The 12598-nt window shown below is 41.3% G+C and overlaps 1 protein-coding gene across 3 annotated transcripts in view; it reads right to left on the bottom strand.

The window, feature by feature from the left end:
• Window positions 1-12598, bottom strand: part of ARHGEF3 (Rho guanine nucleotide exchange factor 3) — a 78527-nt gene that overhangs the window by 18285 nt on the left and 47644 nt on the right. For all 3 annotated transcript variants that reach the window (XM_003257214.3, XM_003257215.4, XM_012499201.2), the window contains exons 3-7: window positions 11065-11235; window positions 9592-9654; window positions 7378-7474; window positions 7134-7210; window positions 115-372 (exon numbers count right to left, since the gene is read on the bottom strand). In XM_003257214.3, coding sequence (XP_003257262.2) covers window positions 115-372; window positions 7134-7210; window positions 7378-7474; window positions 9592-9654; window positions 11065-11235 — 666 coding nt within the window. The remainder of the gene's footprint in view (window positions 1-114; window positions 373-7133; window positions 7211-7377; window positions 7475-9591; window positions 9655-11064; window positions 11236-12598) is intronic.

Here is a 12598-nt window from a genome sequence, read left to right as displayed (position 1 = left end):
CAAGATTCCTGAGTACTAAGTACCCAGGGACTCTTCCATTCACCCACTGACCCAATCCACCAGCCATTATGGTGGAAATAACAAGAAGAGAGTGAAGGAAACAGACAAACTTACAGCTTCTTCCAAGTGCTGCTGATCTGGATTATCATTTGGTGTGTGCCTCAAGATTTCTCGGAGAAGCAGAGGGTATTTTACCAGGCGGCTTCTTGGAATATCGAGGAAATTCCAGAGATCTAGTTTGCGGCTAAAGGGGGATTCTAAACATCGCTGTAGGAAATCCTGGACTCGGTGATCTTGCTTTTTGTGGTCCAGCAGAGCTTTGGCAGCTACTTGATTGCTGCAGTAGCTGTCATAGGAGCTGAGGCAAGGGAGCTAAGAAGGAAACAGAAAGAGAAGGTTGGAATGTCAAAATAATTGAGCTCTGAGGCTACAGGTGGTGTCATTTATTGGGACTGAACAAACACCTAACTGGTCTCTGAGTCTGGCTGACATTCCTTTATCTGCATGGCTGGAGGAAACTAGTGGAATCTTCAACATGGCAGGCAGTGAACAGTTTTCTTAGGCTCTGGCTTGCTTTCACAAAGTAATTTTTTTTTTTTTTTTTGAGACACAGTCTCACTCTGTCACCCAGACTGGAGTGCAATGGCACTATCTCAGCTCACTGCAAGCTCCACCTCCTGGCTTCACGCCATTCTCCTGCCTCACCCTCCCGAGTAGCTGGGACTACAGGTACCCACCACCATGCCCAGATAATTTTTTGTATTTTTTGTAGAGATGGGGTTTCATCGTGTTAGCCAGCATGGTCTCGATCTCCTGACCTCGTGATCTGCCTGCCTCAGCCTCCCACAGGCATGAGCCACCACACCTGGCCTTCACAAAATAATTTTCTTAATTGCATGTTTACTTTCTTAAGACTCTTATCATAGTTTGTTTGCATTTTCTGCCAATCTAAGTGATATGGTTTGGATCTGTGTCCCCACCCAAATCTCATGTCGAATTGGAGGAGGGAACTGCTGGGAGGTGAATGGATCATGGGGGCGGATTTCCTCTTGCTGTTCTTGTGACAGTGAATTCTCAGGACATATGGTTATTTAAAAGTGTGTAGCACCTCCCCCCTGCTCTCCTCCTCCTGTTCTGGCCATGTAAGATGTGCCTGCTTTTGCTTCTGACATGACTGATAGTTTCCCGAGGCCTTTGCAAGCCATGCTTCCTGTACAGCTTCCTCTACAGCTTGCAGAACCATCATCCAGTTAAACCTCTTTTCTTTATAAATTACCCAGTTTCAGGTATTTCTTCATAGCAGTGCAAAAACAGATTAATATACTAAACTAGAAACAAAAGAAGTGAAATTACTGCATACACATACAGTTCAGAATTTTCCTAACCTTCCAAAGATATCCAGTCAGGTAAAAGTCTCCTATTTTATTTAAAAAAAAACCATAGGATTTCCTTTAAAATTATTAATAAGAAACTCATTTAGAAGACTTAGTGGCACAAAAAGGAGGCAAAGGGTCACACTCCACAGCCCAGCCCTTTGCATGGCTCGAATACCTATATTAGTCAACGTTAGTTTAGATTACCCGATTCCAAGGTGCCCAATTATAAACAGCCTCAAGAAGTTAAAGCAGAAGTATGATTACTAAAAAATCAGATGCAGAAAGCATTCACAAAAATATTTTAAACTAGTTCTGACAGGCCAGAAACAAGTTTTGGCTATCACTAACAGTTAACGTCACAATACTATGTAATGAACAATTTAAGCTTAAAGACTTTGGAACATTTAACCTTCACTGCCTTCATTCCAGCAAAATGCTAATTTCTCTGACACATCCCATCAGTCACACTGTACAAACACCATGTCAGAGATTCAACGGAAAAAGCTTCTCATCCACTTTTTCTGCCTTGGTATTCTAATCTAAGAGCTACCAGCCTCCAGAAAGTTACCAGAAGCAATCAAATGCAGCCAACGGCCTAACTGCTTTTGTTTCTCTCTCCTGTACTAGGAAGCCCTAGTCCCTGTAACACCTGCTCTTCAGAGAGATTCAGTGCAAGACACTGGCAAAAGAGTGTCTTTCATTTCTGTATCGTCACTACTTTGCATTGGGCCTACTATATGGCAGACACTCTGTGTTCTGAATGAACAAATAAATGCATGTTTAATGGATTACAAGGTTAGGTAATATTTGATGGTTTGGGAACCTTGCTTAAAAATAAAGTATGGTGGCCAGGTGCAGTGGCTCATGCCTGTAATCCCAGCACATTGGGAGGCTGGGGCGGGCAGATCATGAGGTCAGGAGTTTGAGACCAGCCTGGCCAGCATGGTGAAACCCCGTCTCTACTAAAAATACAAAAATTAGGCCGGGCGCGGTGGCTCACGCTTGTAATCCCAGCACTTTGGGAGGCCGAGGCGGGCGGATCACGAGGTCAGGAGATCGAGACCACGGTGAAACCCCGTCTCTACTAAAAATACAAAAAAAAAATTAGCCGGGCGTGGTGGCGGGTGCCTGTAGTCCCAGCTACTAGGAGAGGCTGAGGCAGGAGAATGGCGTGAACCCGGGAGGCGGAGCTTGCAGTGAGCCGAGATTGCGCCACTGCACTCCAGCCTGGGCGACAGAGCGAGACTCCGTCTCAAAAAAAAAAAAAAAAAATACAAAAATTAGCCAGGCATGGTGGCACACACCTGTAATCCCAGCTACTCAGGAGGCTGAGGCAGGAGAATCGCTTGAACCTGGGAGGCAGTGGTTGCAGTGAGCCAAGATCGTGCCACTGCTCTCCAGCTTTGGCAACAGAGTGAGACTCTGCCTCAAAAAAAGTAAATAAATACATAAAAATAAATAAAGTATGGCAGCATCTGAAACTTTAAATACTCTGCTGCTGCTTTTACACCTCTTATTGAAATTATTTCCTCAGTGACTGAAACCAAAAAAAGGATACCAGGAAAGTAATATTTCACAAGCTTACTGTTGAGCTTAACATCCCTTAGAAATGTCTACCTTCCTTACATGTTATTAAAAATCTCTACTTGTGTTAAAGAGTTGCAGAAATTTTTTCCCTCAACCTTATATTTGTGTAAGTACTAGCTATTATTATTTGAAAGTAATGATAATTGGTACTTATACATGCACACACGCACACACACACACACACAGAGAGAGAGAGAATCCAAATGTGATACTGTGGCTTGTAATTTAGACTTTCAGAGTTAATTAAAAAGGGCCTCAGGCCCTCTTCATTTAATTTCCACTTCCTCACCTTTTAAAAAGATCTGGAAATGCCCAATGTTTTCATTAGGAAGAAACAAATCAGCAGTAACCATCAGATGTAAACTAGCAAGGAACCTTGACCACACTGCTGCTCACTGTCCAATGGGCCACTGCTCCCTGTGATCCTGCTGCCCTGCTACCATGGCAACCAAATGGGGCTCTGGTCCTGTGCTCTCACCTGACAGGGTGCTCATTTCCTGGGCATGACCTGAAAGGCTATCTGGTTCAGTCACCGGCTAGGAAAGGCCCCAAGTGATCTTTAACTACATAGGGTGAAGAATGTACAAGATCTGGTTCTCAAATACAGATATTCCCTTATTCAGAATGAGAGGTGAAAATGCAGTTAAAGAGACTAGGCCAGGTGCGGTGGCTCACACCTGTAATCATATTACTTTGGGAGGCTGAGGCAGGTGGATCACTTGAGGTCAGGAGTTTGAGACCAGCCTGGGCAACGTGGTAAAATCCCGTCTTTACTAAAATATATAAAAATTAGCCGGGCATAGTGGTGCACGCCTGCAATCCCAGCTTCTTGGGAGAGTGAGTCACAAGAATCACTTGAACCCAGGAGCCGAAGGTTGCAATGAGCTGAGATTGCGTCACTGCACTCCAGCCTTGGCGAGAGAGCGAGACTCTGTCTCAGAAAAAAGGACAGACTCAGAAATAGGGAGAATCAGGTTCAAAGCCTAACTCACATAGCTGTCAGTGCCTCTTCCAAGCCTCAGTGTCTCCACCTACAAAATATATATACTAATGTCCCCCTCTCCCTTAATGAGGTAAAGCATACAAAACGTGTAGCATGGAGCCTGGCTTCTGATTAAGAATCAGTAAGTACTAGCTATTATTACTTGTCCCAAGAAGTTCTTTGTTTTTGAGACAGGGTCTCACTTTGTTGCTCAGGTGGAGAGCAGTGGCATGATCATGGCTCACTGCAGCCTCTTCTTCCCAGGCTCAAACAATTCTCCCTCCTCAGCCTCTCAAATAGCTAGGGCTACAGGCATGCACCACCATGCCAGCTAGTATTTTTTTTGTAGAGACAGGGTTTCTCCATGTTGCCCAGGCTGGTCTCCAACTCCTGGGCTCAAGCGATCCTCTCGCCTCAGGCTCCCAAAGTGCTGGGATTACAGATGTGAGCCACCGTGCTTGGGCCCTAGAACATTTTTATTGAAGAAACTGTCATTTAGAGAACCAAAGCTACTTGCTCATCTGGAGACAAAACTAGAGTCTGAAGCTTGTTCTTGCTTCCCCTTTACCCTCAGAGTTCTGAACTATTCACCATCTCTTTATTAAATAGACTATCAAGAATTTATAAGGGAAACTCACTTTTTAAAGAAGTTCTTTTATCCCTCTAATATTGTGAACAAATCTATTTTTTTTTTTTTTTGCTTCCATGTACCCTGGCTCTTTCTTAGGAATTAAAATTTAGTGAGACATCAAATTAACACGAGAACTTTCTGCCTTGGAGAGCTTATAAAGTATTTTATCATCGAAAAAACGTTGGCATGGAGATAAGTCACTTGGGAAGTTGTTTCTTTATGCTAGGGAAGGCTTACACAAACAGGCTGACCCCATTAGGGAGCCGGGACACTGATTCTCAGTAACTGGGGTAGTTCCCTGAAAAAAAGCAACCACTCTGTTTAAGGTCTTCAAAGTAAAAGTAATTGATTCATTCTAAGGTCAAAAGGACTGGCCAGGGCTGTCCCACTTGGAAGGCTCACTTGTTTAAAAGGGCCCCCCCCCCCCCACTTTTTTCCTTTGCAGGGAAAATAAATCAATTTTTCATGGGTCGAATGGGCTCTGACTTTTCTCATCCAAAGTCCAATAAGATGTTTATTTTGTTCTGTTAAAAATACAGTAACTCAAACATATGTACCCCTAGATTTACTGTTCCCACTCAAACGCACACATCTGCAGTTAAAAGAGGAAAAACATTTAACAGCTCGTCGGGCCTGATAAATAAGGGCCATTTCTCACAAAGTCTGGAAACAACGGGCCAGTTGTTTAATTTTAGGCTGCTCTTCAAGATCCAAGCCCTCATTTGATGCCTGAAGCATCCAGATAGCAATGGGCCAGCATGGTCACACTTCCTTTGGGTATGTACAGAAAAGGACTACAAAGCTGCTCTCAGATCAAATCAATTTTCTAATAAACGTGACAAATGTTTATTTCAGCAAAAAGTTACTAACAAGGCAAATTCCTACAATTTTGCTTCTGGCATAAATTGACAATTTTCATATGATGCTTAAGGAAACCATGTAATCCTGTACTGCTGTCTCATCAAAAGCAGAGGAGTTATCCTATAAATTCTGGAGTGTGGCATAACTGCTCCGTTTACCCCCATATCAAAGCAGTCCACAGACTCAGGAAGTTTAAGAGTTATTGAGGCAGACTCTCTACTCATTATACCTTCTCTGTCTCTGTCTGTCTCCAGTTGGCTGGCTCTCTTTGGAGAAATTTCTTTGTGGGCTAAAGAAGTTAAAACATCTACGATGGTTCATAATAAAATGAAAGTCAAAAATATAAGATGAATAGTCTCTCCTGAAATATTAAGGCATATTTTCTAAATTATTCATCTTAGAACATTACTTGCCTTTCGGATACCCTTGGGATATTTCAGCCTTGGTGCTAAAATTGACTCCTGAACTAAAGCTATCTAAGTCAGGAAACTCTCATCAAGTATCTTGATCAAGGCAGTCATTGAGAAACATAAGTTAAAAGATCAATGTTAAAACTTTCTGCATATCTATGTGTTATCAAGGCATGTTAACTGAAAGGTTTAAGGAAGATTAAAATGCAGATGTAATGGAATAAAGAGAACTCACATAGCAACAGTAGGATTTATAACCTTCATAACACTCTCCAAACAGTGAAAATAATCTCTAATATTAGCTGTTGTGGTACTTCCTGCCTATTTTTCTGGAATACTGTGTGCAACAGAGTGATGAGAGACCTAATCTTGCCTGGAATAAGTCAGCAAAGTAATCTCCTCTCATTATCTGCTTTATAACAAATGAAAAACCTAGAACTGGGGTGGACCATTCAAGTACTCACAGAAGGAAACATAAATGTATAGAATAGGGAGTGGTGGGGACTGAGGCAAAATAGAGCACACGCCTTGTCTAGCGTAAGTGAAACAAACAAACAACAACTTTATGTACACAATAAAACACAAATCCAGCCCCAGGATCTTAAATTTATGACTCCTAATCTAAGATCACAGCTTATTTCTTTTTATTTAATTAGGAAAAGGAATGGATTATGTTAGGATGAAGGTCACCATATACCCAGCTCTCCTATAAATTACTTAGCATGGTATATATGCTAAACATTAGCAACCTTTACTTATTATCTTGCTTATAAAACTACATTTTGACCATGAGATTATTTTTTATGGCCTGAAAAGTTTTTTTTAATATGCTAAACATTAGCAACCTTTACTTACGATCTTGTTTATAAAACTGCATTTTGACCATGAGATTTTTTTTTTTTTATAGCATGAAAAGTTTTTTTTTTTCTTGGTAGTGGATATATGTCAATAAATTTTTATTGGACCATATTATATTAGCGATTGGCCTGATAGAATATTAACTAGTTTTATTTTGATATGAAACTAGTAATAGTTTCATGTGTACCTTTACTTATTTTGTTGCAAAAGGCCCTGTTACTTTTAAATGCAATAAATTTGTAATAAGAAAAAAACTATTTTCATGCTTTAAAGATACAAAGCTTAAATTTAATTACAATTTTACTAGGATTTTTTTTTCTGATGTGAAACCAATATTTGTAATAAAAATAAAAAAAGTCTAGCTAAAATGAAACTCCCATCTACATTATTGAAATTTATCTTCAATAAAGACCAGAGAACTTTCTTACCCAGCCCACGAGGATGGGACCAACATGTTCAGTTGAGCCATCAGGCTTCCGAACATCTCGAAGCTGACTAAGGAGCTCTGGCAAAAAACAAACAGATGCTTATTTGTTAGGCATTCAAATATGGACAGGGCTGGAAGTAGGTTCTGGGTTATTCACATTGCAGGCATTTAATAATCACTCACTCATTATAAGACAACTCAGTTAAGGCTACAAGTCACGACTCATCCTGGGAACAAAATTATACCTTCATGTAGAGGAATTAGAGAGTCCAGCGTTCCAAAAATTTGATTCAACTCTTGTTCTGTCATTATGGAGAGTTTCAGCATGGGGTCATGATAGGCCTGCACAAAAATGGCAACAGATGGAAGCAAATGTTTAAAATCAGAGGAAGTACATTGTTCATGTAAATGGCTCCTGAGAGGTCCTATCCAATAACAAAACTTCTGGCTTTCTAACAACTTCTCTCATAAAGCTGCAGAAACAGCAGAGAGGTGTGGCTAGAGGAGAGGAGAAACCAGCACTGCCTTAAGCCTTTGTGGTTGATAAACCAATGCAGATTTTTCAAAAGCTTTTTTATTCTAGTATATCATATATCTAGGAAAGAACACAAATCCTAGGTATAGAACAGATTTGACTGTTAAAATGTTTTCAAAATTAAGATCCTGCCTCTTAAAAAAAAATCCCACTTTATTCAAAACTAGCTACCAGCAGATTCTTTTTTCAATTAGTACATATTTAAAATAAAGAAAAAGAGGAAAGAAACAGTGATTGGTATCATTTACTACTGATTTGAACAAAGAGAACAAAGGTGATAATCCTATCACCTCTTACTAGAGAAAATTAAACAACGAATACACAGTTATACCCAGGGCACTAAAATAGAATACAAAGACTTAGAAGTCTCCTACCTTCAAGGAATTTTATAAAGCTAATGGGGAAGATAAGAAAAACTAAAATATTTTCTAGTTTATATTTTAGTTTCTGATCTCATGGAAAAAAAAATCTATGTTTAAAAAAGAATTTTTTTGTTTTTTGTTTGTTTGTTTTTGTACTTTTTAGTAGAGACAGGGTTTCACCATGTTGGCCAGGATGGTCTCGATCTCTTGACCTCGTGATCTGCCCACCTCGGCCTCCCAAAGTGCTGGGATTACAGGCGTGAGCCATAGCACCCGGCTTAATTTTTGTTTTTAGTAGAGACGGGGTTTCACCATGTTGGCCAGGCTGGTCTTGAACTCCTGACCTCAAGTGATCCGCCTGCCCCAGCTTCCCAAAGTGTTGGGATTATAGGTGTGAGCCACCGGACCCGGCCTATGTTTAAAAATTAAAGATTAAAAACAAGACATGTCACATGACAGCAAAAAGCCATCAAATCAAAACTGCTCTAGAAGGTCAGAGAATTAAAGCTGGAGTGGCCAAGGGAAGTTTTGAAGATGAGCTGCTTGGTACAGAGAAGGAGGCAATAAATGTTATGTAAGAATAAACTGAGATTTGAGCTGGTTCCTGAAGGATGGGTGGATATGAATGGTTGAAACGAAAGAGAAAAGTTTCTAGGAAGGTAGGGCCACCATGAACAAAAGGATGGCCAGGAAACATCTGAAGGTGCTTGAGTTTGGCAAATCTTGATGCAGGAAAGGGGAGTTAGACATATGCCCAGCATGATAACTCTCAGAGTGAAATAACTTCTTTGTCCTCTCTGATCTCCTCCTCCTCCAGCTCTGCCTAAAACTCAGTTTCTTGGCTGTGTCCAAGCAAAGCTTGGGTGGCCATCTCTCAGGAATGCTAGAGGTGGAATTTCATCTTAGCAGAAAGACTAAAAACTCTTAAAGGAAGGGAGGTAGCCTTCCAACCCTGTGATTCTTCGAGGAGGCTGTGAATATCAGATGAAGGAGTCTGGATTTTAGCCTCCAAGCCATGGAGTTGGGGGTCTGTGCCACTGGAACGAAAACGTTTTTGAGGAAGGTTTCTTGTCCACCTCCTCTCCACACAAAATGGTGATTAGAAAACAAATTCCTATATAAAAGACCCCAACTTATATAATAGTATGCAATTGCCTCAGTTCACTTTATTCACTTTTGAGATTCAAATGGCTTTATTTCTAAGACTCAGTTCAAGTTTCAGACATGCACACATTCTCTCCTATGGGCAAAGAGTCCTACATATGAGACTTCTAGGACAATGAACTATACATAAAGCGAGGCCTCCATGGACACTTCCTGATTTAGGCTGAAGTATTCTTTGACATGCATTAGAGACATACAGAGGTAAACCCCTAAAGGTGCCAGGTCTGGAGAGCTATTCTGCCCTCTTGTTTTGAAGCACTTTCCCCACTGCTTGGTGTGTGGTAGCAGACAAGTCTTGGTCATAAAGACAGTTCTCATGAAGCACCACTTTAGGGTTGTGAAATTATTCAAGAAAAAAAATGTGACTTGACTCAAATGACTGCTGGATTTAAATTTACCTTTTTTGCTAATTTCAAGTCTTCTATCAAGTCTTCTTCTCCTTGGGAAAGCTCAAAGATTGCCTGCAAGGAAAGATAAACATATTCACTGAATTCTCCCTTCATTTACAAGACCATATTCAAATAGTGCTGGCTCCACCACTCAGAACCCCAAATTTACATATTTAAGTATTTTAAGTTACGTTAACCTGAAGCAAATGCATCTATGCTTAAACCTGCAATGAAAAGATACTGCAAAACTACTGCATATTGTGCTTCTCTGTTTGTGGGAGAAAGTTTCTACACATTTCTAATCCAAAAAGTCATCTTTCATGTTACAGAACTTTGATGCAGCCGAACAAGAGGGAACTATTTTAGGTAAAATAATTACAGTGTGAACCATGGATTTGGTACCGTTGTTGTGAGAGGCAATCATAAGAAGTGATTCAGAGGCTGTTCTAGATAATGGATGTGGCAGTATTATTAACTTGGCCATCCCCACTTTTTCTTCTACTCGACAGAAGGCGAATCTCAGCAGAAAGTTTTATTTGTATTATCCACTGCCTTGAGGCTGAGATTGTAGGAAGAATCCAACATTTTATCACTCCAAATACAATCTGGTGAAGTTAATTCATTCTAAACCACTTCTCAGCCCCACAGGTACAACAAATAAAATTACAGGAGCTAGCTGTGTGGAAGAGTATGTAAATGGACCGTTTCTAATTTGGCTCTATTAAGCCATCATGCTAAAGAGCTATGATGCACAGAACACTCTTTCACTTCCATCTGGGAAGTCAAACTGTCAGCAAACATTACATCATTAAAGGACTACAAGTTTGTAACGATATTTCAGGGTCTACTGTGTTTCAGGATATACGGAAAAAGCGGTCAGGCTTTGAAAGCTCCCTCCACCTGGGGCTGCTTGGTAAACTGAGGACAAAGCAGGTGGAGGCACAACCCTGAGCTGGATACTCTAAGGATCTCATCAGATGATGCACACATGAAGTGCTCAGCACAGCCTGGCACAAGCACTTAGACAAGCTCTTCTATACAGGGTAATATTATCAGAGCCATTTAGGGCAATTGATACAGAAAACTTACAGGGAATGAAATTAACTGGATTCTACAGAAAGGAAGTTTTCCACAAAGCTGAATCAAAGTTATGTAAACTGAATATTTTAAAATAGTCTGTAAGTTGCTAACAAAATATAACTAAAATGATTATTTTTGTGAACTTCAGAATCCTAAATAGACGGTTTCATCTTCTTGTAAATTCATATTTTCACATCAGTTTCTTTTTAAAGTGGGGGCCACACCCTCCCAGCTGGTTTCTGGTTTCTCAGTTCCTTCCCCAAGGTCAGACACTCCCGTTTGTCCTTCTGCAAATGCAATGAAGACTTGATTTGGAGACTAAGGTGCAAACTCCAGCACGGCTGACGCCGCAATGCACCTTTGTTCCAGACACACAGCCAGCTCCACGGGCCCCGAGCCTACCTCCTGACGTTTGATTTCCTTGGATGTAAGCATCTGATTAACGCACACATCGAAGGTCTCACTCCACAGCTTGCTATCTCTCCGTTTCGTGCTCGCGGGGGCGGCATTTCTGGACCAGGGTCGGGGGGCGAGGATGTCAGGGCGGCTCTCACTGCGGAAGCTAATGGAGCGCTAAACAATGAGAAAAACAAACCATCACGCGGGCAGCGGCAGGACTGGGTGGATCTTTGAGCAGTTTCCTGTCGTTGACGGAACATAAATCATATATGTGAAAGAAAAAGAGGACATTGCCACAAGGCCTTTGGGAAGTGGGGCATTGTCTTGAGCCTACGTGCTAAGGAAAATTGAACAGGGGGCTGCTTTGGAACATGTGCTGGGAGTATCCGTTCTGTGTGACCTGGATACCAGTGGAAGCACATATCAGGCCAAACTCACGCATGAAGGCAGTTCTTGGATACGTGATGAGCTCTACTTTTTTCCAGTGGACATCTCCCCTCTTTAAAAAAAGAACAAGAGATAACAATAGTGGATGGCCTTTATTTATTTAAACATTTGGCCAGTACTCCTACTCTCCTCCTATAAATAGAATCCCACTAACTTTGGGTATCCTATTACATATAGTTTTGGTGGGCTCCCCTAGACCTGACCAATAGAGTATTCCACCATCCTAGTTCAGGGATGGGCATGTGATTCCCTGAAATTTGTCACATGATTTACGGGAGAAAGGAGGAAAGAGTATTCCTTTGGGATTGTGAGTTCAAGAGAGAACACAAGCAGGGCCTTCCAGCAGCAACTCTCCCTAGTTACACAGAAGCATCTGTCTGCTACAGGAGAGAATAAAGGGACCCAGAATGAAGGATGGAGTGACCGATGGAGTGACCAGTGGGGGCAGGAAGGGAGCAAGCTTTACCAATACTGCCTGAGCCTCTGGATCCCACCGTGCCTGAAACCAGAAAGAACCACCCTTAGACATTTTCGTTATGTATAGAAAGACATTTCCCTTTCTATTATCTCAGTTGGTGTTCTGTCAACTTGAAAAGTCCTGACTAATACACGAACTAAATACCATCTTTGCAGCACATGATTCTTGTCCCTGAGGTATTTTCCTATTTCCCAAAGAGGCCCCAGTAGACTCTGAGGCAGTCTAACCATCCAAAGTCCACCTGTGTGACTTAAACATGCTACCAAAATGCTTTTCATGACAAATACAAATGATCCAGAAGAAAGCTGAGTGCATCATTTTCAGTCTTCAACCTAGAAGATTTCATCACACTTACTGGAGACTTTGCCAAAGCAATGAGGTTACTGTGCTTCAAAACCACATTCTTATTTAGGAAGTGTTCCCCGCCATGGCTCTCTGTGGCCTTCAGCGTGAAGTTTCAACTCCTCAGCTTGGCACAGGAAGTCTCTTGTAATCTGACCACAGTCTCCATATTTAGGATCCCATCCTGCCACTCATCCATGAGCCTCCATTTCTCCAACCATACTAGGCTATCTGTCATTCCCTAAATATGTCATGCTTTGCCATCCAGCC

Source organism: Nomascus leucogenys, chromosome 4, assembly GCF_006542625.1.
Source record: "Nomascus leucogenys isolate Asia chromosome 4, Asia_NLE_v1, whole genome shotgun sequence".
NCBI classification, from domain to species: Eukaryota; Metazoa; Chordata; class Mammalia; order Primates; family Hylobatidae; genus Nomascus; species Nomascus leucogenys.
This window is presented reverse-complemented; position numbering and strand designations above follow the sequence as displayed.